The sequence below is a fragment of the Lissotriton helveticus genome, chromosome 1_1 (assembly GCF_964261635.1).
Source record: "Lissotriton helveticus chromosome 1_1, aLisHel1.1, whole genome shotgun sequence".
In the NCBI taxonomy this organism is placed as follows: Eukaryota; Metazoa; Chordata; class Amphibia; order Caudata; family Salamandridae; genus Lissotriton; species Lissotriton helveticus.
The window spans coordinates 1,876,111,907-1,876,139,433 of NC_136057.1; the positions used below are offsets into that span (position 1 = coordinate 1,876,111,907).

General features: G+C 44.2%; 1 protein-coding gene across 1 annotated transcript in view; it reads left to right on the forward strand.

Annotated features, from left to right (window-relative positions):
- Window positions 1-27,527, forward strand: part of BRINP2 (BMP/retinoic acid inducible neural specific 2) — a 254,992-nt gene that overhangs the window by 157,970 nt on the left and 69,495 nt on the right. The window contains exons 3-5 of the mRNA XM_078642029.1: window positions 12,541-12,731; window positions 15,618-15,796; window positions 25,753-25,858. Of these exons, the coding sequence (XP_078498155.1) occupies window positions 12,541-12,731; window positions 15,618-15,796; window positions 25,753-25,858 (476 nt within the window). The remainder of the gene's footprint in view (window positions 1-12,540; window positions 12,732-15,617; window positions 15,797-25,752; window positions 25,859-27,527) is intronic.

The following is a 27,527-nucleotide window of genomic DNA, read 5'->3' on the forward strand; positions in this document are numbered from 1 at the left end:
GGCCGGGTCACTTGCCTCACTGAATGGCGGGAGAACCCCCGTTGCGGCATGCTGGAAAGGGATATTTATCACGGGCGCTGCAGGGTCTTCGTCCCCCATAATGTCGACTCCCGGCTAGGGCAGGGCGTTTCCAGGCCTGGACAGTCTTTGCGTTGCTGCGTCGCACCCACGTGTACCTGGGCGATGATCCGCTCCGTCCGCTCACCACGTGTCTCGGCTGCGTCCTGCGTCACGTGCGCCGCTTCTGGCCGGGTGTTGGAGGGTCAAAACCCGCTCTGGGCGAATCTCCGGGGCCCTCAGGTGAAAGCAGCAGTCCTTCCAGGCGACGTCACTCCCCTCCGGAACACAGCACACCCAAAACGCGTTGCACGCGAGATGCGTGAGGTTCGGCAAGGCGTTTTCTCACTCTCACGCGAAATGCGTGAGGTTTGGCAGGGCTTCGGCTCCGCGGACCACGCGAGATGCGTGAGGTCCGGCAATGCGTCGCAAATACAGGTCGGGACGCAGCGGGAGGCAGCCGGAGGCTCGCGCCCACGCCGGGGGGCAGCCAGGAGGTCGGTGTTGTGCCCCAGAGGGCCGACAAAACAGTGGCAGCAGCACCTCAGGGGGGGGCTCCCAGGGCAAGAGCCAGCCCGAAGCCACACGGTCACCGCCGCGGCGGGGAGCGGACCGCTCCGCCGGAATCAGGTGCACGGGCGAGGGTTGGGCCCCCTCCGCTCGTCGCCAATGTAGAGTTGTGCCAAGCTGGGCACCAGGCCACGCTGTGCTAGCGCAGGGGTGGGGACGCGCAGCACACACCACTGAGGCTCACACTGGTGTCACAGTCGGAAGTGACGTGCCCGAGCGCACGCCTTCCTTTTATTACCTCCCCGCAGGCCACGCCTGGCCTGCGGATGTGGGGATGCATGCCTCAGTAAACTAGAGTGCGAACAGCACTACATCATGCACGGGGGAGAATCAAAGGGGAAGAGAAGGAAAGCAGGACATAAAGGCAGAGAGAGGGGAGAAAAAGAACGTTGAAGAGCAAAGGTGTCAACAAGAGGTGGAGAAACGAAAAGGATGAGGGAATAGAAGACGCTTTAGCAGGATTTTTCATAGTAACTACGCTTTAGCAGGATTTTTCATAGTAACTATGCAAGCTTCCTTAAAGCACCGAACAGGCACACCTATAGCTGCTCTTTTTTTTTAGCTTTTAGTAGTGCATTCTTGGGCTTATATTTTTCTTTTTTTACATTATTATGCTTCCCAATACATTTTAGGGAGACTACTGGAAGTACTCCCAAGGCCGGGATTACATTCCCCCACTGGTAAAAAAATGTCGGGGAGCCATGGCCAACTGCCAATTAGGTCAAGGGAGCCACAGGTCTGAAAACTTTGGGAGACACTGCCAGCCGCGGGCCGTGGAGGGAGTTACGGTGGGGCAGGGAGGCGGGGAGGGGGAGGGGCAGGGTGGAGGGACCTAAAAACTGGCATATGGATAATTGCACGTAAGTACACAATTTAATTAATAAAACGAAATTCGTTGCGCACAGCATCGCATTTTGCGATGCAGTGCGCGCTACGAAATTCGTTTTAATAATTAAATTGTGCACTTACCTGCAATTATCCATATGCCGGTTTTTAGGTCCCTCCACCCTGCCCCTCCCCCTCCCCGCCTCCCTGCCCCACCGTAACTCCCTCCACGGCCCGCGGCTGGACACTGCCCCACTTTACTTTTGGCGGCGGCCGACACTGCATATGAGAGCTCTGACGCACAACCCATAGACAGGGATGTAGGAGACTTGTCCGTAGGGCTCCTCTCCACCATACATAGCTACAATGAGTCTCCGGCATCTTGTGACGGCACCACTAGAGGAGAAAACTCAAGAAGGCTCTCTGAGAAAGGTTTGGCAGAGCCTGAAGAGGGGTGAGGAATGAGAGAAGGTCAGAGAGCAAAGGGAATGGAAAGATAGTTTGAATGAGAGAGGAGGTATGGGGTGAATGTATGTGCAAGCAGTGGAAGGAGGGGAAGCTTGTTACAGAGCAGGGCAGGAGAGAGGGTCTGAAAGACAGGGCAGGAGGAGATGGTTTTTGAAAAGAAGTGGGAAGGAGAGAGGGCGACAGAGGGAGAGAGAAAATAAGAGAAAATGGGCAGGAGAGATGGTTTTTCAAAAGGAATGGGAAGGAGAGAGGGGGAGAGGGGGAGAGAGGGAGAGAGGGCGAGAGGGAGAGAGAGGCGGGGGAGAGAGAGAGAGAGAAAGAGGGAGAGAGAGAGATGGGGAAAAAGCAAGGGTCTGTAATAGAGATGGCCAATGAAAGAGTGGTTAAGAGGAAGGTCAGTACGATATGTGGCGCGGAGAGGATACTTGTGGAGAGAGAGAATAAGAGAAGGCCAATGAGAGATCAGGAAAGAAAGACAGGTCAGTGAACAATGTTGGGGAGAAGAGAGTTCAGTGGGAGAGAAAGAAGAGAAGATCTGGGTGAAACTGTAGAAGACATCTGAAAAACTGGAATGGGACGGACCGGAAGAGTATATGATGAAGGTGAAAGAAGAGGGCGAGTAGTGAAGAGTAGGGAGAGAGGGCGACTGAAAGGTGAGGAATAAGGGGGGGGGCTCCCTGAGATGAATAAGAGGAGAACTGGTCAGTGAAAGAGGATGAACAGGAGAGACGTCCAGTAACAGAAGAGGAAGACGGAGAAGGAGAGGATAGAAAGGAGAGATGTGCAAGAGTGACGGGAGGGTTGGATGACAAAGAAAGAAGAAGGAAGAAAGGAATTGGGGAGGTGAGGAAACACCTGCCATAGAGGACTGAAGACAAGCAGATGATTCCTAAAAACACGGAGGGTTTGAGGGGAGATATATAGGGGAATGGTAAAAATGGACATGCGAAATAAGAGAAGCTAAAGAAAAACTGTGCGTAAGTGAAGTAAAGAAGCAAAGAGAGGAAGCAAAATGGAGGCTGGAAAGAGGCTTCAAATCGTAAGAAGGGGGAAATGAAGGGAAGAATGGCAGAGGGGAGGAAAGTCAGTGAGTGCGGGAGAGAGAGGGGGCAGCGGAGATGGGGTTAAGTGACATGACAGGAGCTCGAAGAGACAAGGTGAAGAAGGGCAGCGGGAGAGAGTGGTAATACTGTAGGAACACGTGACAGGCGAGTGTGTGGGAGAAAAGCGTGTGACCCAGCGAGCGCGGGCGACGCCAGGCCTTCAGTAAGAAATCTGGAAGGAGAGGGTACCGGGCCTCGAGTTGCCCTGCCAGGGCACCGTGTGCTGCCAGGCTCCGCCAGCTGCTGCCCGCCCACAGTTCCAGCAGCGCTGGGTGGTTGCCATGGGACTCGCGGCCTCAGGGGGCCGAGTGATGTCTTGTTTCCAGAGGTAGTGACACCCCGGGCCCTGGGCCTCTCTAAGGACACACTGGTGACGGAGGCGCAGCGGATGGAACCGCTCTCAAGGGCATGGGCTGGCGATGACGGAGGCGTCTGCCCGTCTGCCAGCTCCTCGGTGCCATCCACGGCTTACGTATCCTGCATGTCTGCGTATATTCATTCCCCTTTGAGACTTCTATTCTGGCTTGAGGGGTTACACAGGGTCGGCTCCTCCGCTATGGCGTAGGAGCATCGACCGCCCCCCCCCACCCATCGACCCCCCCCCCCCCCACCAACCACCCCCTTCCAGCTGCCTCAAAGCGGCAGGAAAGGGAAAATAAACCGACAATAAACACTTTTTATTGTCGTTTTATTTTTCCTTTCTGGCAGAGTCTTTGAGGGTGGGGCCAGGGGAGTGACTGTGGTATGCACTGGTAACAGTGCGCATGTGGGTTTGGCTGGCCGTTTCGGGACAGTCAAACTGACATGCGCACTGAAGCGGTCTCAAACCCGAGCTGCGTTGCTGGGTTGGAGACAGTAGGCACAGGCTCCCAGTTTCACTGGGAGTACAAATTCAGGGAGCTCAGGCGTATTCTGATGCTGTTCTCATGCATAAGAGCAGTGTCAGGATTGGCTGCAGGGGAGTCTAGGAGACTGTGCCTGCAGGGGACTGGAGCAGAAGAGCGCGTATTGTATTTGCTGTGGAATTAGAGTTTGTTGGACCAGATTACTCCATCACAGACAGACGTATGTCCCGTCCGCCATATTTCAACTCCATTATATCCTATGGAACTTGTAATAAGTGGTTGAAGTGCATTAAAAAAGTTTGTGAACTGTGCTGCTGCATGCAGTGGGGCAGAGTGAGTGAGCATGAGGCAGGGTCAACGGCTTGGGTAAAAAAACAAAATATTCTGTAACCTTTTTCAGTCTTTCTCCTTCAGGCAACTACATACAAAGTAACACAAAAGCTTAAATAAAAAAATAAATGCAGGTTGGTTTAATCATTGGGAAATGCATTATTGTACATTATGAAACCTCTATTAGTTAATGTACTGCAAAGGTCTGTGTGTGTAGCAAGAGAGCCACAGAACTGAATCCTGGTTGGTGCAGTGGAGAATAGTGACTTGTGACTGTGACAGAAAGCACTATGTATAATGAAGTCATTATTTGAAACTTACACTACACACAGTATAAGATAGGGTGATACAGAATGTGCAAAAATGTTTAGGATTAAAAAGTGCATTCAAAATATAGATTTATTGTAATAGCCGGACTGTACGTAGTGCAATTTTTTATAATTGTGTTTTAAAAGAACACACTTCATTGCTTAGCTGGTAACTCCCTTGCAGTACCATTCAAAAAGAATACCTTTATGCCATTAGGAAGCTTTAGGTGATTTCATCAATTAAAGCCAATACCGGCTTTCAAACACCATTTACATTTGCAGACTGACCAGTTGCGCACATTTGCATTTCTTTCAGGTAAACAGGCACCCTGGCAAGAAGGTTTGTTTAGCTGTCTGCCCATCACTTGGGTTCACAGCACAGGAGACTCCCTCCCTTACACTTCTGCTGGAGCATTTCGACTATCGGAATTAATTGTCCAGGGACGGTTGTCTTTTCACAAAAAAAACCAGGGGACCTGTTTTCCTTAAAAGTATGGGCATGCCCCTCGGATCCTGCCCACTGTGACCACTGCTTGTAATATGGCAGACGGGATATCCTTCACATATGCAATGGAGTAACTCGTCCGTCAAACTCTAAATCAGGCTCTCAGGACCGTATTCTGCTGACCTGACTTACTGTTCTGAAATTCACTGGTTGTCCCAGGCTTATCTTAATTCAAAGACTTCGAAAAACAGCTCTTGTTGAATGATCACATTTAAAAATTGCTTCTCAGTTTGTGGGAGGAGAACTCACTTTGGGAGTGAGCACTGGAAGATGGAAAACTTTTCAATATACAGAAAGGGCCCGCACTGTGGTATGATGATCCAAGATTTTGAGAATTTTTTATTTGTTTTCCCGAAGCACGCTTCTGGTCAACAACGTCAGAAACTCTAAACTGGAGCTCATCATAATAATTCCGCCTGCATTACCTTTTAATATGCTCAGTATTTAATGAATGTTTATTGAGCTTGATCGAAGTTTTATTAATGAATTGGGTAGAACAAACATAAATTTATGGTGCAATACCTTGTCTGTGCAAGTCCTATACAAAAAATAAATAAAAACTTGAAATATCTTTCCTACAACTCCGGTATGCAAAGTGCTGTTGACTAAAACAAAATCAAGTCTGTGAAAAGGGAGCCTTGATATCAAGAAGCCAAAAAGTAACTCTATAACATTAAGAATCATTACTCAGGTGTCAGGGCTGCCGCTCCTGTGTCCTCTGGAGTAAACTTGTATTTACCTCCATACAGGAACACTGAGTGGAGTATTGGCCATCCTTCTCCTTCCTCTCCACACCACCCATATTTACCTTTCCAGCCGCAATATACTGTTTTTTGCCAGGACCACTGGAATTATGCGTCAGGGGAGGATCAAATTATGTGCAACAGTGTTGACTAAATTATTCAGAAAGAAAAGGCACATTTTGCGGCATAATGTGACACATTTTGTGATATTATTGTTCATTGTTTTGTCATTTGCACATGTTAACATTGTCTGGGCAAGGGTTTCACCACATTAGAACCAGTTTAATATCCAAATACAGAAACAAGCGACTGAAAGGTGACCGGTCAACTTTTCTGAAGGGCATTCCACTGAGCTGCAACAGGTGTTGCCTGTTTTTAGTAACGTTTGATCCATTTGAGCTACAACATATTTTTTTGTTAAAATCTGCGAATTATACAGCAGATGATGAATAATGAGGCGAGTGTGGAAAATCCATCATTATGCAGAAAATACCATGGCTGCCAAATCGCAGAATTTCAGTAGATCTTCTCTTTGCTAACCCTGTTGGGGCGCCATACGGTGAAACCCTTACCTCATCTTATTGACATACCAGACCTATGTACACTGCCCCAGTTCAATCTAGAATCATGTGGAACTGACAAGAATGAATGGGATAATTACATTTGGAATGGCACCCCTTTCTGATCAATGCCAGCACTTTAAACATGGCACCCATACTTTGAAAGTGATTGTATTAGACTTGTAGACTTTGGAGCTGGTGGCATGAGGGGAAGAGTGAGATGCACTGTTATTTCTCCCATTGACTATTACGTTCTCCCCACAACCAATATTCAAGACGTGGCAGGGTGGACTTGCCGTGGGGGGAACCCCTGACCCTTCCCTGGTTCTCCTCCAGCTATACTGGAGCAAGGAGCTCATCCTTAACCTATGGAGACTAAAGCCTGGTGGTTAACAGATAGTGAACTAATAGAGGACCTACTGTTAGGATGCACAAGAATTGTTTACACTGAACACAAACTCAGTAGCCTCGACTGTATGCCTCTGTGGTGCATTCACAGCGATTATAAGCGGACTAGCTATGTTCCATGTCAGGGCTTGAAATAGGCACAGGGGCAGATATGGTCTCACTTGAAACAAGCATACGGCATCTTGACTTCAAGATACACAACTTTTGCTAAACTAACCTTATCTCAGTGGGAAAAAAGAAGCCCATGGATGGCCTCTCGTGGAAGGCTATATGAGGCCGAGGACAAGGTGGGCAAATTGTGGAACTGACTGACAACCAAGGAGCATGGCCCAGTGGCCATCATCACAGTATGCAACATTGAGGGCCGAATTGTGACAGCAGAAAGATGCAGCAGATTATTATAGACTTTTATATGCTTAACCCCTCCCTCCTGAGTACGCTCACCTGCTTGTAATGGCAGGCCGACCACATGTTTTAATACATCGTAGGTGCAAGTGCACACACATGCAGACCTGACCTATGTTTAGAATCCGCAGGTAAGCACCACTTCCTAACGTACGTATGAAGGGCGCACACACTTTTACACTACATTTACAGTGGGAAAGTACCCCAGGCCCTAAGGCCACAATAAGAGAATCAGCCACAACCATGGAGAGAGCGGACAACCTAGGTAGGGAACACCCACTTGAGGGTTTGTCCCTACCCAGGGAGTGAACACGTAGGTGTACCTACCCGGCCACTCACCTAACCCAAGCTCCATCTCTCAAGATTTACTCTAGGGCTGCTCTGGCGGTAGTGAAAGTCTCCCTCAAAGTTGGCTCCTGAGTGAGAAAGGCCAACCTGAGCATGAGGCATGTTTGACAGGCTATTCCGGTGGGTGGCACAATCAGTGCGGCAAACCACTACTAGACAGTGCAGTACCCTCCCTGGGTATGTGATGTGTCTTTTTACAGGGCACTCACAAGTACGACACCTAAACCTAAACCAATCAAGTATGCACCCTATCCTGGCATGTGTAGGAAGGGTGTGTGCACTTTTCGACTGCAGTACAGTGGGAAAGTGCCAAGAGTCATAAGGTCATGAAAAGAGAGTTGCCAAAAAAACAGGATGCTAAAAGTTTTAGGGAAATCCCCCTAGAAAAGGGCCATGTCCAATAACCTGGCAGAAACATGGGACCATATGATGCAAATGCTGGAGTTACATGGCATGGCCTTGGGCCTGGCTGTAAACTGGGCCAAGTTGGTGGTGGTTCCACTTGGAGGTGAGATTAGCAACTGGGGCAAGCTGTCACAGCTGCAGTCTGCCACAACAGGTTTAAATACCTAGCGCACGTCTCTCAGGACCAATCCTCCTATTGGGAACAGCTTAGATCCACTTATAAAAATGACCCACCAGGACCTCAAAAGATGGCCTTCCCTCCCCCTATCCATCCTGGGCATTTTAAATAAAGCTTAACGCTACAGCTCTGGATGTATGTACTGCAGAAATATCTATTTGAAATATCCTTATCAGCCTTTAAGATGAGAACGGTTCCTACAGATCCTGTACCTGGGCCAGTAAGCAACCAAGAATATTCTTCAAAAAGTGCACAATGCACACATGATGGTGGCTTAGGGGCTACACATCTTCTACTTTATTATTAGACAGTGCATATGCTTGCCCTCAATGACTGACTATTTGGTGACAGATAGGATCTGACCTACCATTTAGAAATAGCACAGTTCAGGGAGAACGGGGCCCTCGATTATCTATACAGCTCGGGCCCTTGCCATCCATGCCTGAGGAAATGAGAGCAATCTTGAGGGCATGGCAAAGCAACCTGCAGGAGAGGGAATCAGTTTAAATGAACTCAGTTAACTATCTCAAACAGGGCAGATCCCTGCTTTCTGTTCAATGTTGAGGTTGCATGGACCTTGGATGTTGTTTTTGAGAAGATCAGCTGTAAATCATCACATAAATAGAAATCACAATCTTTACCTTGAGTTCAGTCAATAATGAGAGTTAATAGAAAGTGTCTAAGGGTTTTATTGTTCAAGATTTAGTAAATCATCCTTAATCAAAATCATAAGTTTTATTCATATTTGTTTCAATCATAAATCATTAACAGAAATTGATTAAAAAATGGGTAATTTGAAATTATAACAAAATGCATTAAGCGTTTTCCATAACGGACAAATCCCTATTTTAAGAATGGGGCAGAAAGGTGTCAGAAGGAGCCCATAAAGAGTTCAAGGTTGAGAGTGAGAGATCAAGCATAAAGCTCAGATCCAGTAATCAATAATCAAACAACAAAAGAAGAACTTCGCATAAAGAGAGGTTCACAAAACTCAGTAGAGTCTCAAAGCAATTGGGAATATGGGAGGGTGAAAGTACGGTAGCAGTAGAAACCGCAAGCGGCAAATAAGGTCTGGAAAATGGTCTAGCAAGTGGGGTAAAAGCGTGGTGGTCTACTCTAGGAACATTGTAAACAGAGGGGTCCCTACAGTTTTACCAACCAATTATGGTTTCAAACACAAGAGCGAATTTTAGCATCCACTAACCACACAAGAAACCACTAGTACCACAGATAATATTACATAGTCATAGCCAATGATTGAAATAATATATTGATCAGTAGAAAATGATCATTAAAAATACAAAATGTATTCAAAACAATACATTGTTCTGTACAGAAGTACCATAAAACAAAAGTAAAAACGTGTCAATTCACATAGACATATAAAAACAGAAAAAACAAGTTGTCGACGCAGCGTTTCGGTATTTGGTTTTACACCTTCATCAGGACAGTTTTCTATTTAATAAAAGAAACATACAGTTAGCGTACTTTATCATCACTCTTTTATAAACACAAAACATTTATATGATATTCATTTTATCTATGCTCTAGAAGCAACCCTTCTCAATTTATCAAAACAAGCTATTGGTATTTCAGGGTACTGATCAAGGCAAACTAGTGGATCAATGGTTTCAGACATGTGGAGCAACATTTTTTATATAAATGTTCAAAAAGAATCGCAATTCATATAGACAGTGACAGGTTCTCAAAATTTTTCAAAGAGGCCTATACGTGTCTCCAAGGGGAAACTCATTGCGTACCTCGCATCAATTGATTGTTTATTATTCCAGGCTCCACCTTAGTTTAAAGCTCTCTTCTCTGGTTCCATGAACTTTGTTTCATCACTTAAACGGAGTCAATATCTTCTTGATTAAAAAACTTTCAGGGATGAATAAGGAAACCCACTTACTACAATGGTTTTATCTTGTTTGGTATCTACTCCAAATTAAGCCAAACATATTACCTTAAGGTTTTCCGGTTTGCTGATGTATATATGTACAAGGGAGCCACCGAGGTCTGTGTTTTTTTCAAAGGATACTGAAAAGAGTGAATATACATTCATTTTAATTAGTACTGACCTAATGTCTCAAGTTTCTTGATTATACCCAAGGTTTACTTTAGTCAACTTACCTAGTATAAATTTTACAAGGCCTTGGTTGCTCATGCGATTGTATGTCGGTATGGCAGCGCTCTTCTCAGGGGATGTCCTCCTTTTGTGGTTTTTCAATTAACCATCTACAAAGAGCAAGAATATAATCTCATTCCCTGTTTTGTTTTATATATCAGGTTTATCTAAGTCTGTACTTTATCCTGCCTCGGGTCTGCGTGATCATTTTACTCAAGGGGTCCTAATTTGAATATTTCTCACGTTCTATTTACCGTGTATATTCTTTATTTGTATCATCCTAGATAAAAGATATTATTAGTTCTATGTCTAATGGTTACATAGACCGTTGAAGGGTGCTAAACCACTATTGGTTTCCTTGCCTGGCACTGTCTAGAACGATGGCTATCAACCTATTTAAGCGCCATGTTGTTTAAAAAATAAAAAACTACTCTAGGAACATTCATTATTATACACAGTTGAAAACGATGCTACAGTTCATGTTGCATCTTCTCCTCTCCTCCAATCAGCGTTTGGTGTTCTCCTGGGAACAGGATCACTCCTCTTCTTCTCACAAAACAATGGACCACAGACAGTAATCTCTAAGCATGATACTGTGTTATTTCATTCTAAACTACACTTGAGGGATTTTCCCATTTAGGACATCTTACTCACGAGTGAGACTACATATTTAACCTTCTTTTAAAGCACATTGCATGTTAGCCAAAAATGAGCTATGCAGAAATAGAAACATCTGCAGTATCAAGAGAAAAGTATTAACACAACATCATCCCTTGGTAGTAAAATAAGTATGTTAAAAGAGATCAAGTTTGATTTATGTGCTGCGTTCTATCTGTAATTGTTCTTCATAATTCTACAAAACTGATACATTCTAAACAAGTATGTCCAACCATCTTTGTATAAGTAGCAACATTTTGCAGTTATGTGAAACTTGTATTCAGTACTAAAAACATGATCATTTAAAGGTCAAGAATAAGCCATTTGTGCATGCTTCAGCACTTCTTTTTATAAACTACTTGCTAAGCAATGCTGCTTTAAACCTTTTTCGGCCTAGCAGAAATAAGTATGGCTAACTATTGCAATTGTGCACATTTTTAAACACATTTTGCGCATTTAAGTCTGCAAGTTAGTATTGCACACATATTTTGACAACATTATTTTTCGTTTTGCTAAAAACGCCCCTTCAGCCCTGCAGTACATACACTGGTTCAAGATACTTATGCAGGAACCGCTGCTGGGGACTGGGGGCTGGCTGGCTAGTGTAGGCAGGGTATGTGGTGGCTTTAGAGGGTGGAATAACGTAGAGCCCTCGAAACTGGGAGATGTGTGGTCGGGGACACACCTGAGGGCATTTGATTATGCAGCATCAGGTAGATCTCCAGGATGCCCCCACTCACCAGGAGTGGCATAGGGACATGGGGCATTGTGTACTCAAGGGAAAGGAGATATACATAGCAAGGGGCTGCCCTCATAAACACTACAAATCTGGGAGGTGTGGCAGACATACTCGCATGGGGTACAACTTTAAGAGCACATTGTCGGAGGTTGCCGTGCATCTAAACAAGTGCTGCAAGCTAACACTTCTCAGTTGCGGCTCGTCCAGATAAGTGCAGTGGGGCGGGGGGGATGTGATAAATGACAGAATAGTGAAAATTAAATAAATAAAACCACTTACCTTGTAAACACCACATCACCGAGTCAACGATGCCGCAAGAGTAAGGTAAGTGGTCTTATTTATTAATTTGAATTTCACTATCCTGCTGTTTGTCACTTCCACCCCCCACCCCAGCCCCACCAGGCTTACCTGCACGAGCCGCAACTGACACTTCTGGCAATAAACTTGTGGAGCATTCAACAAACCTACTGATACAGGACCAAGGATTCCCACAACCAGATGGAATTTATTAGGTTATTCCTGTTATTTGCTTTGTAATTGGCTTATTCGCTTCTATGTACATCGCACTTGCGGTGACTCTGTATCAACGTTGATGTGGATTAACTTGCTCTATAAAATAATTCAAAATATATTTTTTTTTAAAGAAATTGATGGCATTGGATTAAATAAATAAATTGAGGTAAACACAAAATAAGCAGGAAGGGCAGAGGACACCAGCAGTTGATGAGGTGTCCCTTTTCTGCTGGAGAGCGGGTTCTCTCGTCCTCCTTTACCAGCAGTGGTAACTTTATAAAATAGGAATAGTAGCAGAAATTGTGTTATATTGCATTTGGTCCCTCTTTTTCCCCCTTTCACGTTTATTTTACAGGAAGTGACATCACATGAACTCAACTAAAACTAGCCTAGACTTCCTGTGTCACTGATGGACTCCTTAAACCACCTTTCCTTGCTCTCCTTTCAGGGAGTTTGGCCGCTGGAGGGTGAACAACCTGGTCCTGGAGCGGAAGGATATCTTTGCGTTGCCCCTGCCTCTGGCACCAGAGTTTGTGCGCAACATCCGCCTCCTGGGACGAAGGCCCACGATTGAACAAATTACTGAGACCCTCATAAAGAAATATGGTACTCACTTCCTGCTCTCCGCCACACTCGGAGGTATGTCATTGGTGGATGCAACACATGGGCCATCCCTATATCACCCATTTATAAATGTGTTATGTTATAATTTTTTTGATAATTTATTTGTAAAAAGTGGTGTGTGTGCTGAATATTGAGTAGGGAAGATCATTATACCATAATATTGAGAACACAAATATTTACAGGTAAGTATGTGTAGATTTCCTATACATAACTCGGCATATATGTACTTTGAGAATACATGGATGTGGAGTTAAAAATAGTAAATCTATATTTCCCAATTTTTTACTACAATTGTAAAAATGTGCACGATCGACAAAGGATCTTGACGCTGTAGCACCAGTGCTTATTGTTTCCAACTAAAAGATAAAAGGATGACTATGACGTGAGCAGCCGGATGTTTAGATGTTTATCGAATGCTATAAAAGCGGGTTGGTTGAGACCTTAAGTGGAAAGGAGAGTTCTACAGCCTTGCTGCTGAAAGCAGGAAGATTCTACCTCCTGAGTGTGCATTCCTTGTGGTTGGAATATGCAAGACTTATGTAATTTGCCACTATAACAAAACAGCTCTGGATATGCTATTCAGATGTTGACACTCAGAAAACAGTAGATTGCATGCACATTGCCATATAAACACTTATTTAAATTTGAACTGAATTCCCCATACGCACTGGGGCCTAGATATACCAACTAAATTTGTGTTTGCAAACCCTGGAGTTCTCAGAGTGACAGGGTTTTTGAAAGCGAACATTTCATTTACAATGTACCACGTCCATTTTGCGAGTCAGAAAAGTCGACAGAATAGGGAATATAAAATAAATTAATAAATCCTATTCTGTTGTCTGTTGACTCCACTTCCCGCCCCGCCCCACCGCGCTTACCTGTGCCGGCCTCACCTGATTCTGACCCCCAAATAAGATGGGGCATGAAATCGACATCCACTCATAACTGCAATTCAGAATGGTATGTATCAATGCTTTGTGATTGAAATTGTGGTCGCAATCCATTGATCAGTTATTGAATCCTTAAGGATGGTAACAGAATGAACTCTGCTGGCTTGTTAACTGCAGAATAAATCCGAGAAAAGCTTGGAAAATAATTATGTGTTTCAGAGTTTGGGAAGGATCTGTGAGGAATTTGTGGGCTGTGTTGCAAACTCATAAAACTAACCACGCCTTGAAACACCTACTTTCCACCTTTAGTGTGGGATATAAACCTGCGTAATTCATTTATGAAGTGGTAGTGTACACTGGTGTAAATGAACTTAGAACTGCTGGGTATATTTTGTGACCACCTATGATACAAACTCCCGCCATATTCATACGTTTAGGGCTAAAAATGCCTTTGTGAATTGGGCCCTTTGTGTATCACCATAATAATCCTGTACACAAGCAATTAAGCATATCTAGCGACAGTCAATAAAAATAAGGCAACGTAAATTAAAAAAGAAAAATACACATACCAGGCGCTTACAGAGATATGCAGATGTCCCACAACCTTCTGCCAGTGCACCTAAAAAAGACGCACATAAACTATGCGTACTTAAAGACAGTCACCACACAGGTCTATCACATCACACGCAGACTCCTGACAAACACAGAGCGCACCCAGCAAGCATGCATGCACACCGATAACCCTGCAAATATCACATATCCGAAGAGACAGCCATGCATTGCAAAATAGCCACTGAGGAAGGCACCTAGTCACAGATCACCCTACCCAGTTGTGAGGTTCACACTCATTGGTCCACTCCTAACACAGGAACAGATCAAAATGGCACCGCTCTAACCCCATTGTTTAATACACCTTCCCAGCTTTTTGAATAACAAACCTTATGAGGTAAGAGAAACATCGTGGGAAATTCTACTTCCTACTGAAGATTGCAAAAATAAAAGGGTCAAAGATGCTGAAACAGGCATTCTGCGTATGAATATGAAACAAGCTACTGGAGTACCTGGGACAAAAGCCAACCTCTTAGCATTTTTCAATGTTTTAAAAATCCTCCTTTTCAAACCCCATGTAGCAGTTTTAGTTACTGTCACTGAATGCCTTGTTCATACCTATCCTTCTAAACTGGCTGTCACCTTTGACAACTAATGCAGACATGGAGGCTGGTACTGTAAAGTAAATCTCTTCATGGCTGACATCATTACACTCAAGGACTGTGGGGAAACATTTCTGAGTCCCCCTGTGCCAGGGACATGTTTCTAGGTGAGGTAGTTAGAATGGAAATAAGACCTTTTGGAAAATTACTGGCCTAGAATTCAAAAGTTCTTATATGTGTGAAGATCCTAAGGGCCTTCAATAGGAAGAGTAATGTCAGTGCTTAATTTGTGCTGGAGGTTGCAAGCGGCGGGCTCCAACACTCCATTTTCAGGGCCAACAATAATTTTTCATCATCACACTTTGACCCAGAGCAACAGAGAGAAAGGCAGAAAGTGGAGCAGGACGAGGGAAACATAAAAGTACGACAATGCAAAAAAAATGTACCTGCAAGAGAGAAAAAAAAGACAATAAGTGTAGGGAGGTGTGAGGTAGAATCGAGTCTAGACAGCCTTGGTATTTGACATTTTAACTCCTAAACAAACTTTAGCCCCTGCTCTTCTGTTTACTACAACTTAAATACAGCCATATGGTTTGCAGATTCAGTAAATAACTAGTTTTGCACATTTTGGTTTCAGGTCTGCAATTATTTTTCTGTATCCAAGAAGGACTTTGGAGGGAGGTGGAGGGGACCACTCTTCCTCCCTCTCAGTCATATTGGGTGATACCTGACTGCATATCTGATTGACAGTATAACCCTAAGACTTTTGCAGAGTTTCGTTTTACAGCAAAAAATGCTTTGCAGAAATGTCAACATTCCTGTCTCACCTCGAGTCACTCACAGACATTGCATCTCTACAGGGGAGGAGTCGCTCAGCATTTTCGTGGACAAGCAGAGGCTGAGCAGGAAGTTGGGTGGGAAGAATAGTTCACTGGTGACCCTGGAGGCCTTACACCAGTTGGCAGCTTCCTACTTCATCGACCGGGAGAGCACACTGCGGCGGCTCCACCATTTACAGATCGCGACAGCAGCCATCAAGGTAAGGCCACTGGGACGTAAAATGTGGTGTATGCTCTCTGGTAGGCCAGGCACCCACGAGAATGGAAGCCATGATGTCCACCAGAAATCGGTGAATACCTAGAGTTATTTTTAATACACCACTCTACTCATTCACAGCATTTCCACATAGCACCTCACACTTCACTACGGCAGCTTAAATGAACTCTGGCAAAGACCCCCCTCTGCGGGGGCACATTGGGCATTGCAGCACCAGCCCAACGAGGAGCTGCCCTGTGATGAAGCATGATACCCCCTGGGGTGTGTGAGGGCACTTTCTCCTGAAGGATCAGATCCCCGACTTGATTCCGCAGTTACCTACGACCTTTTTTCGCAATAGGATCTGCACACCTTTGTGTATGCCTACATTCCTGGGGGGGGTGTGGTGGACCTTTATCGGCCCTCTGTCCCTCCTTTTGTAGACTTTCCACCAGAAATAGTAATGTGATTTATTGATTTCAAAAATGTTCTTAAAATATAAATTTGCATATCAGAAGATACAAACAGTACAGAGCAATGCAGGGGGGTTATACATTCGGGGGTGGGGTGGGCTTTTTTAGCCACCATTGTGCGCGGTATACTTGGTTCTTGGCTTGTCCTTGATTGTACAACATTACCCCCCCTGGAGAGAGATAGAGAGCAGAAAGGGAGATGGGGGGGGGAGGGGGAGTGTTTAGGTCCGGCGTGTTTCCAAGTGTGCGTCGGGGGCTTCCCACATGTCGTTTTTGGCGTTGTGTTCCTTCGAGAATTTGCCGGTGATGTTGTCTGCGCCTCTGAGGAAGGTGACCCAGTTTATCCAGTTTTTAAAAGTGGCTTTGGCCGTATTCTTCCAGTTTGTTAGTATGATTTTCACTGCCGCTGTTAGTAGGATGTCTACTAGGTCTCTTTCCTCCTTGTTTCCTAGGCAGTCCGTCATGAACCCTGTGGCGAGGCCGACGAAGGTAGTTGGTATCGCTTTGCCTGTGACGCCGTTGATGAAATTGTTCACCTTTCTCCAGAAGGTCCTGACTTTGTGGCACTCGAAAATGAGGTGTTCCAGGCTGCCATTCTCTTTGTCGCAGTTCCAACATGTTCCAGTGTCCCTTATGCCTGCTTTGTGTAGTCTCGCCGGTGTCCAGTAGGCTCTGTGAAGGAGCCAGAATTTTGTTTGCGCCAATTGTGGTTTGACTTTGTCGGTTGTGGCTGACCTCCACAGTTTGCTTTTTTCTTCGTCACTCAGTTGTCGTTTTGTCAATGCTTCCCATGTGCTCATCACTTTCTTGTTCAGCATGGACGTTTGGGGACACAGTAGTCTGTAGATTTTTGCTGTGTGGTGGCCTGTGGAGTTGAGGTTGTCCATATATTTGATGATGGTAGGTCGTGTTTTGCTTAGGTTCGCAACTACACACACTCAGCATGCTGCCCCTAGCAATGACAGAGAGCTTCCACAAGAGGCTTGACAAACTAATAAACAGATTTATATGGAGGGACAAGAGACCAAGAATCAGCCTATAGTAATGTGATTTAAAAGCAAAGATTCACTATAGGAGAAGGAGCGCGGTCTTTGTTTCAAAGTTTTGTGATTTCAGTAGTATCATTGTAGTGTTTAGACATTCTCCCTGTTTACAACTGGGCTGGAAAGCTCCGACCCCTGTGCAATTTCAGAATAATGAGTTGGGCAGAGTTTACCACATCAGGTTATTACCAAGTGGGATGAAGTACACCCCCTGCAATTGTCAGCAGGTACATATCGACAGCTCTAACCTGCTGAGATTTACTGGGGACAATCCATGGAAAATGCAGGGGCTTGGGGATTTTGGTTGAGAAAGCATCTAAATCTTCATGTTATGCTCCATTTTAAAGGGCTTAACTTGTAATATGCAATATTTATTAGATCTGGGAGTAATTTTAACTCTGGAGTAATCAGAGAAATGTTGATAATTCCACATTACTCTTTGACACAGAATTACCGATAATACCGCAATTACGCCCGCTCGCATAATTAAGAGTAACTTGGAGGAAAGAATCCTCCCACAATAGAAAACTTAGCAAGGCTAAATGGCTGTCAATGCTGCTGTTTGTGTTCTATTGCACTTAGCACTATTTTCTCAGCACAAAATGCATCCTCGCGTCCATTTTGGACGTGAAGGGTCATTTTGCCCTAAGAAACCAGCGCTAATTGCCAGGAATATGTTAGGGGAAAATCCTATCCCGGGTGCACCTTTAATGAGTGTGAGTGGCTGCCTGCACTGCTATTCGTGTTCTGCTGCATTTACTGCTCTTTCTTGGCACAAAATGCACCCTCACATCCTTGCACTGATAATTGCGATCTGTTGCATTTAGAACTATTTCTTAGCGCACAATTCATCCTTGCGTCCATTTTGGACATGAGGGGGCATTTTTGTACTAAATAAAGAGAAGTGGAGAAGTGTGGCTCACTGGTTAGAGGAGGCAGACCTGGAAGCAGAGGTCAGCCCGGGACCAGGGTTCAATTCCCGGCTTGGCGGAGTCTTGAGTCCTAAAATGTCCATGGACTCGACAATTCTCGCTCCGGTGCCTACTCGATTCACGGGTTCACACTCTGCGACTCTGGGCAATAGCTTGCTTAATCTCCACAACGGCCCCTCGCGGCGGGATGCCTGGCTTTCACCTTGTGGATACCCTGCCGGGGTTATCTCACAGGGGAATACCAGGACGGGTTCCCTAAGCAAGCGCTTAGAAACCGCTTGGTGATTTGCGCTATATAAATTCCTGTACATTTACATAGAGAACTACCATTCTAGCGTGATTCTGCATAATGTTGGATAATTTTTAAGTAATCTTGCATGATCATAATGCCATTGCAAATGCACAGGGTTCAGTGCAAGGATATTAGAAAAAATCTAAGTGTGAACACTACAAAAAGAAACCTCATCTACCACAATTTTAATGACAAATTGTTCTTTTTATTGTATATCTTATTTTTTTCTCCTCTTTTATCAAAAATATATTTTATGGTTAATTATTTATAAGACATATACATTTTAGCAGCACATTCTTGTATCTGATGATCAAACAATTCAATTGACATACATGATCAGTATATTTTCACAATTCATACATTGTTTACATAAATTCAATTGATTTAACTATCTCATAGGGATATATACATTCATCAAAAGCTAAACCGTTACACAAGTTCACTGATAACGATGTGCAGAAACAAATCACCAATGCGTTTCGGCAAATGCCTTCCTCAGGATGTGTTGTTTTACCAGTAAATTCTGAATATTTTTTCTGAAGGATAAGGTCAAACGAATAAATGTCCCAGATAGATTTAACTGGAATGGGCGGGACCTAATATGTTAAGTTAACCAAGCCCGTCTTTTTCTGGATAAAAGGATAAGCTGCTCCACATCCGATAATTCCCAAATATAACTGCTTGGCAGAGTCTGTACAATTTCTGAAGAAGCTTATTTAAAATTTCATGTTATCGATGAAAGTTGTTTCATATTGCTCAGGTACCGCTCTGTGCATAAATACTTTGACTTGGGCGATACTGTCTTTGTATTTTAGTCGGTCTGCGCCTCTTTAGAATTTGGCCATCTTGTCCTTCAATAACTAATTAGATTGATAGCATAATCCCGTATGCTATCATACGGGATTTTCATCGATAATGCTAACGCGGGATTACTGGTTACTAGTTACCTTACCAGATCCCAAACCAAGTCGACTGAATCGTTGGTACCTGTCATTGAGTAAAAGGTAATCTAACAATAAGTCAATCAATTTAAGAACTTACACCACTCTAAATGACCACTGACCAAATTTAAGTTTCAAAGATTTAATATAAAGTCAAAGATAACTGAAGATACAAACTTCTCAAAATGAGATTCAAAAGATAAATTGGTATCACTATGAACATGAACTTTTTGAATAGTCTGAGTCTGAAAAACAGAATAATGAGTACAATTTCAAATAACATAAGCGTTGCCAAAATGGATACAATTTGCAACCTCAAAGTCATTACAGAAAAGAAAATTCAGGTTAGTCTGTCCCTACACTATATTAAGTGACATCCCTACTTAACAAGATCTTTACCCCTCTAGGTGTCAGCCGTGGTGACTTCCTAGGAAGATCACGCACTTCTCTTTGTCTCTTCTCTGATAATGGGTCTCTCCTGATCAGCCTATCTGCCTACCCATCCGCTTCCTTAGGCTCCCAAAATCATCTGCTCTATCTTCCTCCCGGGTCGCTTTCCCTAATACCAAATCACATTTCCAATAGAAACGCCCCTTGGGACGCCCCTCACGTGGTACATCTTTGCGCGGTAAACTCCATGATGGTACTCTTCAAGACCCTCGTTATAGTTGACCTTGGTTCCCGGGCTTCTTCTCCAGTGCGCTGATACCCCCTGAAATTCCTGGAAACTCCTACAGGCCTGCGCCAAGCGCCACTGAACAAAGCCCCTTTCATTCTAGCTGATTAGGACCCTCGCACCTGCATACAGTCCGTCCTGCAGTGGGCCTCAAATTCCAGACTCCACCATATCTATAGGTCGTAAAGCACACTCGAAGCTCTGTGCTGGACACCTCTCGACTTCTCCTCTAACGAGCACATGGCACATCAAAGGAGATGACATTATCAGTACAGGCCTCCTTGATTTACATGAAGCGAGTCCCTGCACTCTAAAACATTAACTTGATTTAAACAACATTCTTAACTAGCATACGTTTCTAAAACAACACATCTATAAAACATATATTTCAACTTAATTCGATAATAAAATTTTTGGAAGAACCATGTTAACCCCATCTCACATTATTTTAGCAGCACGTTTAGATTTGCTGTGAATTGCCCTAAGGCCTACACAATATACTGGATTTTCAGAGTTCTATTCAACTCTAACATGATTCCTTTAACATGAGAACATGAGGTTTTCATATTCATTCCAACATTTCTACATTAATCTCACACAGTTATGATTATTGTTACTCTACTTAAACATTCTATGCATTTCACTACTGAATATAAGACACTCTGTGTATTTCACTTCTAAATATAAAACACTCGTGTGCAAAAGCATGTTTAAACTAACTACGTGCTTGTAAATATGGTGCACTTATACATTTTTCAGACTTGTGCTCTCTCAATAACATGAACATTTAAATAAGCTTCTTCAGAAATTGTACAGACTCTGCCAAGCAGTTATATTTGGGAATTATCGGATGTGGAGCAGCTTATCCTTTTATGTAGTGTTTTTTGTAGTGTTCACGCATAGATTTTTTCTAATATCCTTGCACTGAACCCGGTGCATTTGTTCGTTTTCCCCAAATAGTTATTCCCTGCTAGGGTTCATCCTAATTTGCAGGGGCCCGTAAGCTTTTTCAAATTGCATAATGCCATTGCAGTCACAAAGTCACATAAGACGGTCAAGTAAGTATATGTATAAAAGAGAGTTTACAACAGAGGGGCTGTGATCGACAACCACCTTTGTCCATCACCAGAACTAATAGGTTAACTGAATACAACACTTTTCTTTAAAAAAAAAAAGGTTGATCTACCCCATTTACAAATTTTGATCTGTGAATGAACTCTGCAGGCGACAGTCGTTGGCAAAAGTGCCTGTGTTGAAGGATATCAATGTATTATACACCTTGGAGCCAGTTCATGGCAGACTTATTGACTAGGTAGATACCCAAAGTATGCTCTCCAGATACCCCACATCTTAACGAGGCAGATGCCTGATGTACTAGCAATGCAGCTACCTGGCTAACTGAGAAGATAGATAAATGAGTGATGCACAAGCAAGATGCCTGCATTACTGTCAAGGTAGATAACAGGTTTATTGACAAGGTTGATATCTGATTTATTAATGTGGCAGATACCTGACGTATTACTTAGTATATACCTGAAGCATCCACATGTCAGATACCTGACTTACTTACAAGGTTGGAACCTTGCAGATTGACAAGTTAAATGCTTGTAGAATGCACTGTAGGTATTCATGATATTATTAACAGGGCAGATACCTGAATCATTAATTAATCATATTTGGGATTATTGCCACAGTGGATGATTCCCAACCCACAGATGAGACAGGGATCTGACTTACTCATGAAGCAGATACCAGACCTATTGATGAGGCAGAAACATGGCTCATCGATGAGGCAAACACATGACTTATTGAGAAGACAGATGCACGACTTACTGGCAGATATCTGATTTACTCTCGAAACACATAAGTTATTATCATTTTATCTTTGAGTGCCACTCAAACCATGTTAGTTGTGGGGCTGAGCTCCCCGTCGTCAGAAGAAGCAGGAGTGGTTTGCACTCCCAAAGTGCGCATGACGATTGTCTTGCACACTTTGCATGTTCTCTACAGGGCTCCCAGGTACTGCCTGAGTGGCCAAACAGGCCACTCAGACCAATCTCAACGCTGCTTATGCAGCGTCGTGATTGGCTGGGAGAGTCCGGGAGCCTGGGTGCTTCCGGTGCTGCAGAGTTAGGATGGAGGAGAGACGTGTTTCAGCAAAAATGAAGGTACTTTTTTTTTCCATCCCTCGCCCCCCCACCACCTCAGTTCCGAGGAGCTACCTGACTTAATGATGAGCCAGATACCTGCCTTAGTGAGACATATACCTGATTTATGCCCGGTCAGATATTTGATTTATTCACGAGCTATATATCTGACTTACTGACAGATATGTGCGTTACTGATGAGACATATATTAGGCTTACTGATGAGGTGGATATCGGACGCATTGAAACCTCTATAAATCCAATTAACAGACATGCGGTGCTGGAAAAGCTTCTGTGGTAATGTGCCGTAGATAATATACATTTCACTTGATTAGACTGGAGCGCCACCCTCTTCCCCATCGCTTCGTACATAGGTCACAGTACAAACATGCGCTCAACCAACCATGGGTACAAGCCTGGCTTGAAGCAGACGGGCAGGGAATGCACAGAGGCTTTGGGCCAAACAAACGGTAACAATCCACTGGAAGACATGCTAAATACAAATACAATACAAATATAATCCAGTCTGCACAGCATACAGTCCATACGTCCACGCTGGAAAACTTGTTTGCAAGACAATTGTAGGTTCACCTTGGGAAATGCACGTCCTGGGATTCCAGCCTGACCACATGCAGAGACTGCGCTCATAGTGGCTTAGGATGTGACCTACTTAAAATGGTCGCCTGGAGCAGAGTAGCTCTGCCATTCCTTTTGAACTTTTAAATTGGGTTCAGCCCGGTGTATCATGCCTTGCACTTGCAGTGCTGACATGACAGACTCGATGACTTCAATTCACCAAATTGACAAGGGGCCAAAAGTGAAATCCCGGGCCCGTTGACCCCAGATTGCATCACAAAGTCAAGCGCTTGTCCCACCCGTAGCTCAGATTCGCTACCAGTGCTTAATTTGAGCCGGTGGTTTCCTGTGCTCGGCACCAGCACTTAATTGTCAACACCGGCACTTATGACAGCTGCTACATGGAGGGGCTATTTGTGTAATTTAGAGATGAGCAGAACAGCAGTTGTTTATGACTCCAATCCAAATTCAAAACTAATGTCTGCCGCCCAAGCCTTTCTTACAGCTTTGGGAGCTTGGAATTGTGCTGGTTAGTAGTTGTGTAGATATTGACATTGGCAGTGCTGGTAGTGGCAATGGGTGGTGCAAGCTTCGGAGACATCCTCCCCAGGGGCTTGGCACTTATTGTTTTACAAAAAAGCACTTCTCTCTACACAGGGGGTATGGTAAAGGATAAGGAGTGCAAATTGGAGACAGTAAACGGACCTCTAAAGCCTTTCTCACTTCCTGCTTCTTTTGCCATGTTCATGACCCCTGAGACTAAAGATGGCAAAATCAATGCCAGGGGTAGCAAGAGGAAAGCCGGAAGCAAGTTGCTACCAGGAACTACCTTTAATCGATTCTCCTCCTCTTCTCTTCATGATTTTCTTTCTTCTGGTTTCTGGGAAGCCATCAGGCAAAGTGGGCCCTATTGTTCCTGGAGTGATCTTGCCAACTGCAGAGCACCTCAAAGATCACCACTCTCCACAGTGGCTGTTAGTTGTTGCATGAGACCCTTGTTTAACCACTACCGCGCTACCGCGTTTTCCCGCTGTGCACTGGAATTTCAAAAATGCGCGGTTTGTGACAAAGCCAGCTCGTCATCCGCGTAGCGCAGGTAACGCTCATGACGAGCTGGCTTTGTCATCAGCACTGAAAGGGTTAATATCAGTGCACGTTTTACTCTAAGGTGTCCCAACGATGCCTCTGACATCCAGATCTAGCTCTGGGTTCCTTTGAAGGGCCTCAGCATTGGGTGGTTGGTAAATTCTCGTTGAAAAATCAGTGAGGAGCACTAGACTCCATCCATATGGTACCAAGTAGAAAGTAACTTGTTTTGACGGTGAAAAGGAAACTCAGCCATTCCTTGTCACCTCTCTCTATTTTTTGAGAGTCCCGTTATCCTGCAAGAGAAGGTGGAGCTTTGGTGTAAGGCTGCAAGAGTCTCATATGAACTCAGAGCCACAGACAAAGACCTAGGTAGTGAAAAGCGGCTTCTGGGAGTGTATCTCTTCCAGAACGCAGTGCCCAATTTAGCCCAAACAATTGGGAGTTTCTTGCTATAAATGTCCAGTAATAGTCTACTATTTACTGTATGCATGCACTTTTCTAACCCTTCTTTATCCACTGTAATTAACAAACACAATGCAATCCCTATGGTTTGAGACCCAACAAGAAAAGACGATGTATCATCCACTGCATACTAACTTCAGGATATCATTTCTCCCTACATAGCTGGGAGAAGCCTGTGTGACACTATCTGAGGTCAGCTCATAGTTTCCAGGCTCAAAATAATCTCACGGGACAGCGAAGGACAGTTAAGGTTGGCAGCCAAAGGACCTCTATTTGGGAAATTTTTCTCTCTACTGTTTGTCAGGTCCTCAGGGTAGGGAATCTTTTTCCATGGCCCGTCCAAACCAAACTGAGAGGTATTGACTTGGGTTTGCTAGATGTGTATTACCGCACCGAGGCGGACGGCACATAATCCACTTCTTATTTAGCCATATTGATGTTTGTGAAGACTAGAGAGAAGTCGATCAGGTCTCTACATCTAAACTTAAAGCTTGGGCAACTATGACATTGATGAAACAAGATCCTCTGTCATTTATTTTGTCATTTTTACTACACACTCAATGATAAATTGGCACAATCTGTCATATAAGTATGTATGTATTTAAAATGGAGGGGCAGGAAGAGGCTGAACTCCTAAATCTGACAGAATACTGCCAACTATGTTGGATACAGTATCCCATAAGCAAGCTAGGGAAATCCCTTTTTTGAGGTTGGGGTTTTGCCAACATGGTTGTCCCCCATTGACCCAAAGCCCAGGGTTTTGTTGGAAAGAATGTAGAGTTGAAGCTTGTGTGGTCTTGTGTGATAAAAACATATTCAGAGTTTGATCTTTGCAGCCTCCATGTTGGGTCAATTTATTACCTCTCAGGTGTAACCTCCTCTTTCGGATGTAGAAAATTCCCCCTCCATGGCTAATTCAACTTTTGCCTCTCTTTAATGCAATTACTGCAGGAAGTAAGGGGTTATATTATACATTCTCCTTTAACCCCTGGCCTCCTCGGTGTGATCGTCTGTAGGGTTGAGGTGTGATGGGGCTTTGATATGACAAGCTTTTTTATCCTTGGCCTTTCTATGGGGACTCCATTCAGGGCACACATGGTAACACAATTGGTATGTTGCATTATAAAACAACAAAAACCCATGGAGGTGATATCATTCCAAACTCGCTGCACATGGCCCTGGTCAGCCGTTAGTATATCTTGCTTGCTACGCAATACATCAAGTTGTGTGTTTTTTATTTGTGATCTTGCATTTATTTGAGGCAAATCTTTTAGCTCCATTTTGCTTTTTTGTGCTCCATTTTTAATGTCCATGTCTTTTGTCTCCAAGGTGACTGAGACCAGAACAGGCCCTTTGGGCTGCAGCAACTACGACAACCTGGACTCTGTGAGTTCCATTCTGGTGGAGAGTCCTGAGAACAGAGTGCAACTATTGGGTAAGAGCCGCTAGCGTGTTCCTCCTCAGCCCAGAGAGATTATAGTATAGTATAGAGGATAGTTGCCTTCAGCTCCTAGGTGGAAGATGAGATCTGGTGTCAGACAGAGAGTGGCGTCCAATCTAGCTGACTTATGTATGTCTGCAGAATGATATTTCAAAGCATTGTGATCAATATAGGTCTTCCTATGGTGAAAATAATCACAGTGGTATAACGTTTTCCATATGAACTCATTTTACTTATATAATGATTATTCATATAGGGCTGCTCTTGCCAAGTTCTCAGTGCACTTTACAGTAAACAAAATAGGTATCGTTTGTAAACTGTGTGTAAGTCATGACGTCTAAACGCCATGTCCCAGTTTAGCGCCATGCTCTTGGAATTTATTGATTTTAAGGATTGCAATGCCTGCAAGCAGAGGACTCGACTCAAAAACTGCATATTGTAGCATGTAATGTAGTATTAAGAAAAGCAATTTCCAAACCCTTGGATGGAAATCTCCGCCTCTCCTATCTTGTTTGTAAGGCAGTAGCAGCTGGCAGGGAATGAGGGTGGAGAGGCGGGGGTGAGGGGGGGGTGGAGGGACAAAGTAATACAAAATAAAAAAGCACCACTTACCTCATCCACCGGTCACATCTTTCCTCTGCTTCTCCCGAACAACCAGGAGGCACCCAGGCTCCCCATAGCCAATCACAACGCTGCAATGCAGTATTGTGTGGTGCAGCCTGTTGGGGAACATGCAAAATGGGCACGACTGTTTGGCCCGGACGGCCGGCCAAGCATGCATGCACACTTGGAGTGTGCAAACCACTCCTCCCCCTGTGCCTCCAGCCCTGCCCCACCCTTACCCAGCCCGAACATGCGAAAAATAAAATGATAATATCTACTTTATTATCATTTTATTTTTCCTGCTCAAAGAGCATTGGGGCAGCGATCCTCCACTTTAGCAGAGGAGCCGGCCCTGTTGTGAGGTGATGGTGAGATCTTTGCACACCTAAGTATCCTACTTTGTAGTAAATGTAGACAGGACCGAGGTAGTGGTAGGAAAATAAGGAATACTTACTCAAACCTGGATGGGGATGAGGAAAAATGAAGGAGGGTTGGTAGGGATATGCTGATACAAAACACCCACCCACAAAAGATTAAGACCACTGTAATTCACAGAATACACTTCTAAAGTTACTACAGCATTAAGAAGCCCAATCCAGTCCGATCCACAGCACATTTATATAGCTTTAAAAACCTGATGGCAACTAAGTGCTGCCTTGGAAAACAAACATGGATTTACCATAGCAAGTGGGTTACCAGCACTTTTCTGAGCAGGAAGAGGTGTTTCATGTCTTAGGGCCCCCAGGAGATAATTATTTTGCAAACTCGCAATGGCTGGGACCATTTTAACCCCTGTCTCTCCCAAAGCCAGGCAGGCCATGCACATTTAAAAATGTAGCCAAGAAATGGGGGCTGGCCCCGGGCAATAGTTTGGTGAGGGACAGAAAGAGAACTAGGCCTGCTGGTGAGTACATTGGTGCAGGCCCAAGAAAATGTAACTCTACTTGTATCCATAGAAAGTATACAAAAGATGTTTCTTTAGTGTTCTGCTTGCAAATTCTCTGAAAGTCACCTGCTGGTTTAGGTGAGGCGGCGGGGGGATCCAGATAATTCAAGAATG